Source organism: Lindgomyces ingoldianus (assembly GCF_010093535.1).
Source record: "Lindgomyces ingoldianus strain ATCC 200398 unplaced genomic scaffold BDR25scaffold_18, whole genome shotgun sequence".
Classification (NCBI taxonomy): Eukaryota; Fungi; Ascomycota; class Dothideomycetes; order Pleosporales; family Lindgomycetaceae; genus Lindgomyces; species Lindgomyces ingoldianus.
In genome coordinates, this window is record NW_022985179.1 from 1,208,364 (window position 1) to 1,212,507 (window position 4,144).

Below are 4,144 nucleotides of genomic sequence, written 5' to 3' on the forward strand. Positions count from 1 at the left end.
TTAATAGAGCAGCGTACGTGCGAATGTCGATGGTCTCCTTACCGCTCCCGTCTCGTATACGGTTGAGATTGAGATGTGAGTTGCCACAACACTAAAGTGCAGCGGGGCATATCAGACCAATCCTAATCGATCGCTGCCTCCCAGGTCGGCTCCCGACGCCCGTTGGGACGGGAGACTGTTGATCCCGGCGCCTATCGGCACAGGGCGAAAGTATGCTTCCGTTGCCCTGCACAGCCTCTTGTATTTTTACTACCCAAGGCACTCTTGAGCCGGGGTCGAGGATCCCGTCCAAGGGCCCTTCGCTGGCTGGCGCTCCGCTCATCCCATCTGGCAACTGCAAAGGCCGTTCTACGCTTGCTGTGGGTCCGAACATAGCTCTACCCTATATACTAGCTTCTGAGTAAAATATGATTTCGCCCGTCGGATGCACATGTCGCCATTCAGCCCCAACCGTGTACACATCCGCAGGCTGACATCGCTCCGCTTTCTCGTACGGAGCTCAAGCCACTGTTTTGACGCCTGGCGCGTAGATCTCCTGAAACGTCCCGCCCCACACATATTATAATCGCCAGTGCCCCCTCAACTCATCCTAGGTCCGCATACGATGGCTGATGAACGGGACAAGACGTGGAACCAAAGCGACTACGTTCGAATTTCCTCTCGCGACATAGGATGGGATACCGGAGGTCGCTCAGTACCAAATCCGTTCATTGACACAGACTCGCTCAACGAACACAGAAGCCCAACACCTGCAGGTGATTCACATCAAGAATTGTCAGATCTTACAAATCGTCGCTCGCGAAGCTTCCCGAAAGCACAAGATGAGACAACCAGCGCAGTGGATAGAGATATACCTACTATATACTCTCGAAAGTCGAACAAGATTCAAATACAATGGTGCACTAATTTCGGCTGGTGGGGAGAAGTAGCGTCATTATCGCTAGGCATCTTTTCAGTGGTGAGCATTCTGCATATGCTTTCGACTATCGACAACAAACCACTCTCAGACTGGAAATACATGGAGCCTAATTCTTTGGCCGCCGCATACTCGACCATCATAAAGGCCTCTATTCTCTATCCAGTTGCACAGTGCATTGGCCAACTCAAGTGGATCTACTTTGAGAATCCGAAACAGTTGAGCCTTTTGCAAACCTTTGACGATGCCAGCAGGAGTCCCTGGGGGGCGGCGGTGTTGCTTTGGAAGACAAAAGGTACCGCGTTGGTGGCCTCTACTGGTGCACTCATAACAATAACCATCCTCGCTTTCGATCTATTCACCCAGAGATCGATCTCATTCACAACACGCTCCTCTGTTCTGCGTAACGAGACAGGCTATCTAACGAATACACAAGCCTGGCTCGACCCATCCAGTATGCTACCGATAATGCAAAATGATAGCATTGTTCCGGTTTCTATTCAGGGATTGGGTGAGTAGACCTCTCGATGGAAATGGCAATCGCATCAGACCGTTCATACTGATAAATATTGTAGCTTACTACCCGTTATCGCAGTCAATGCTTGCGATCATGTCCGATCAACCCTTCGAACTTACCAATGCGAAGTGCCCTGCCCCCCATTGCAAAGCTCCTGATTACGAATCTCTTGCTGTTTGTGCAACATGTGATACACAAACAATAAGCAGCGAATCATTCAGTAGTTGCAGTTATAATCTGAAAGGCAGTGGAAAAGATCAGAACTTCACAAGTATAAACAATCTCCGCACCCGTTTAAAGGAGATTGGCAACAACTCAGACCTCAACATCACAGGCCGTTGCGGAATGGTGGTAGAAAAAACCCCAGACCCACTACTTTACGGCCATGACGCAAATTTGACTATCCAGTGGTATTTCTTTAACGGGCTCATAGGGTTCACTCACATAGAGAGCGCCTCGAACGGCAGTAAACCTCAGGGTGAAATATTAGGACCGGCTATAGGTTTTCAAACGAGCCAACTACAATCATGTAACAGCGAAACGAATTGGGGAGTTCTTCATGGCCAAGCCACTTTAGATCGGAAGGAGGGGAATTATAGCTCTACGTCTTTGCAAACATATCATTGTTTCAATTCTACCACCGACCTGATGCTCTGGAACGACGTTTCGAAGATTGGCGAAATCAACGGCACGTCTACGCGCTGTCGTCTGAATCTCTGTGCCCAGCAGTACAGAGACGTCCGGATCTCGCTTAATCGGTCCCACTCCCAGACTACAAACAAGATATTGAAGCGCAAAAGCCGCGACCAAACCCGGTCCAGATATTCTACGGAAGATAACCCCTCGGTGGAGTACCTTATCGACGAGGGAGCTCGAAAGAGTCTCATCGACATAACCACAGATATCTGGAAGAACAAACTCTTAACAACCACGCTATCCATGGGCGGGGAGCGGATCAATCCAGGAAACTGGACGAACCGCTTCAATCGACTAGCAGCCGCCCTATCAACAGTCATCCAAGGGCCGTCAAACCCCGATGCGAAGAATTTCACCATTGAAGCGTACGGAGATGTCATCTATGTCGAGGTTCGGTGGTGTTGGATGATTCTACCACTATCAACCACTATTCTTACCGTCATATTTTTCGCGTCGACGGTCATTAGAAGTACCCGAAAACCGTATCTATTCAAGTCGTCTATCTTGGCTTTGCTCATTCATGGCCTTGAGGGCTGGGATGTGTCGAGTGGTGAGGAACGATTTGATAGCACACGAGTGACTGAATCTAAGCTGCTGGTACAGGCGGAATCGATAACAGCAACGCTCCAGCGGAACGAAGGAGGGATTTGGAAATTGAGGACGGAGTAGAACTAAAAATTAATCATCTTCTAAGAGGCGCGAAGGAGATTAATAAGATGGATCGGATTATCTAGTCAAGAGGCTTTGAGGGCCGAAGGATCTTATGGCTGCAACTAGAATGGGAGGCTGGTACAAGAATGTACTATCTGTAACGAGGTAGGCACGGTCAACCATGTGGCCTTCTCTCGCTTATAGAGGTTTAGGCTAGACTAGAGACAACCGCTAGTGCTAGTGCTAGCCCTAGCATTATCTATATATATATTATACTATGCGAGAATACTTGGCTTAAGTATTCTCGTGCGTACCTTTTGGTACAGTGGGGAAAGTCGTATAGTATCGGCTTGGCAGGCGGGGCGCCTACCTCATTACAGTATCTAGTGGGTAATGGGTAGTATGGAGTACTAAAAGTGTATTCCTAGCTGTAGAGAGAGTAAACAGAAAGACAGTAGATGCTTGAAAAGAGTAGGCTAAAGCCATTTTACAACTACAGCGGATTGTAGAGCCCTCTAATGGGATTTACTTTTTAATAAAACATACTTTTATAAAAATAAAAGTAATAAAGTAATTTTTTTAAAAAAAAAAAGCTTTTAAAATTTTTAAAATTTTTAATAAGTAAAGTAAAATTTATTATATAAAAAAATCTTTTAAGCTTTTACTTTAAAAGTTAAATAAGTAGTAAAGAAATATACTAATTTAAAAGCTCTAAAAATATAAGCTTAAAAGTGTGAAAGCTAAAGTAGGTAAGGCACTTTTTAAGTGTGTGTATAATAAAAAGAGCTAGGGACTAGCAACACACATAATCTAAAAAATATAAAGGTAAGATTCTAATAACTTAAGTAAGCCTAGAGGTGTAGAAAGCAGAAGCGTATATATAACACTTTTTAAAAAAAGTAGTAGATGCATTACTTTAGTTAATTTAAAGCACTTTTAAATAAACTTTTTTAAAGCATTTATTACTTATAATAATAAAGTGCTTAAAACACTTTATATAGTGTTTTTTATAGCTATTTTTTTTAGGTAGCTTTAACTAAGAGATTATAAGCTTCTAAAGAAACTCTTAAAATAAAAAGATTTATATAAACACTTATATAAATTTATTTTTAAAATTATAGTATAAAAAGAGATAGCCACTCTACTTAAAAAAAGCATTTAAAAAGAGATTATATAAACTAAAGTAATGTCTAAGCTACTTTTACTAAAGTAAGTATCTATATATAAATTTAACTAAAATAAGTATCTTGCTAAATATAAAGCTTATATTTATGTACATAGTAATCTTTAAAGTACAAACTTGCTCTAGTTAACTTATACTGCTACTTTTACAGCTAAATTATTTTAAATAGTAATTATAATAG

General features: G+C 42.8%; 1 protein-coding gene across 1 annotated transcript; it reads left to right on the top strand.

Moving 5' to 3' along the window:
• Positions 1-604: 604 nt before the first annotated feature.
• On the top strand, positions 605-3,282 carry BDR25DRAFT_343429 (uncharacterized protein; the record flags this gene model as incomplete). The annotated part of the gene is made up of 2 exons (XM_033693824.1): positions 605-1,427; positions 1,492-3,282. 2 exons carry the CDS (start codon positions 605-607, stop codon positions 2,796-2,798), a joined length of 2,130 nt encoding a protein of 709 aa, XP_033547090.1. The 3' UTR covers positions 2,799-3,282.
• Positions 3,283-4,144: the final 862 nt, after the last annotated feature.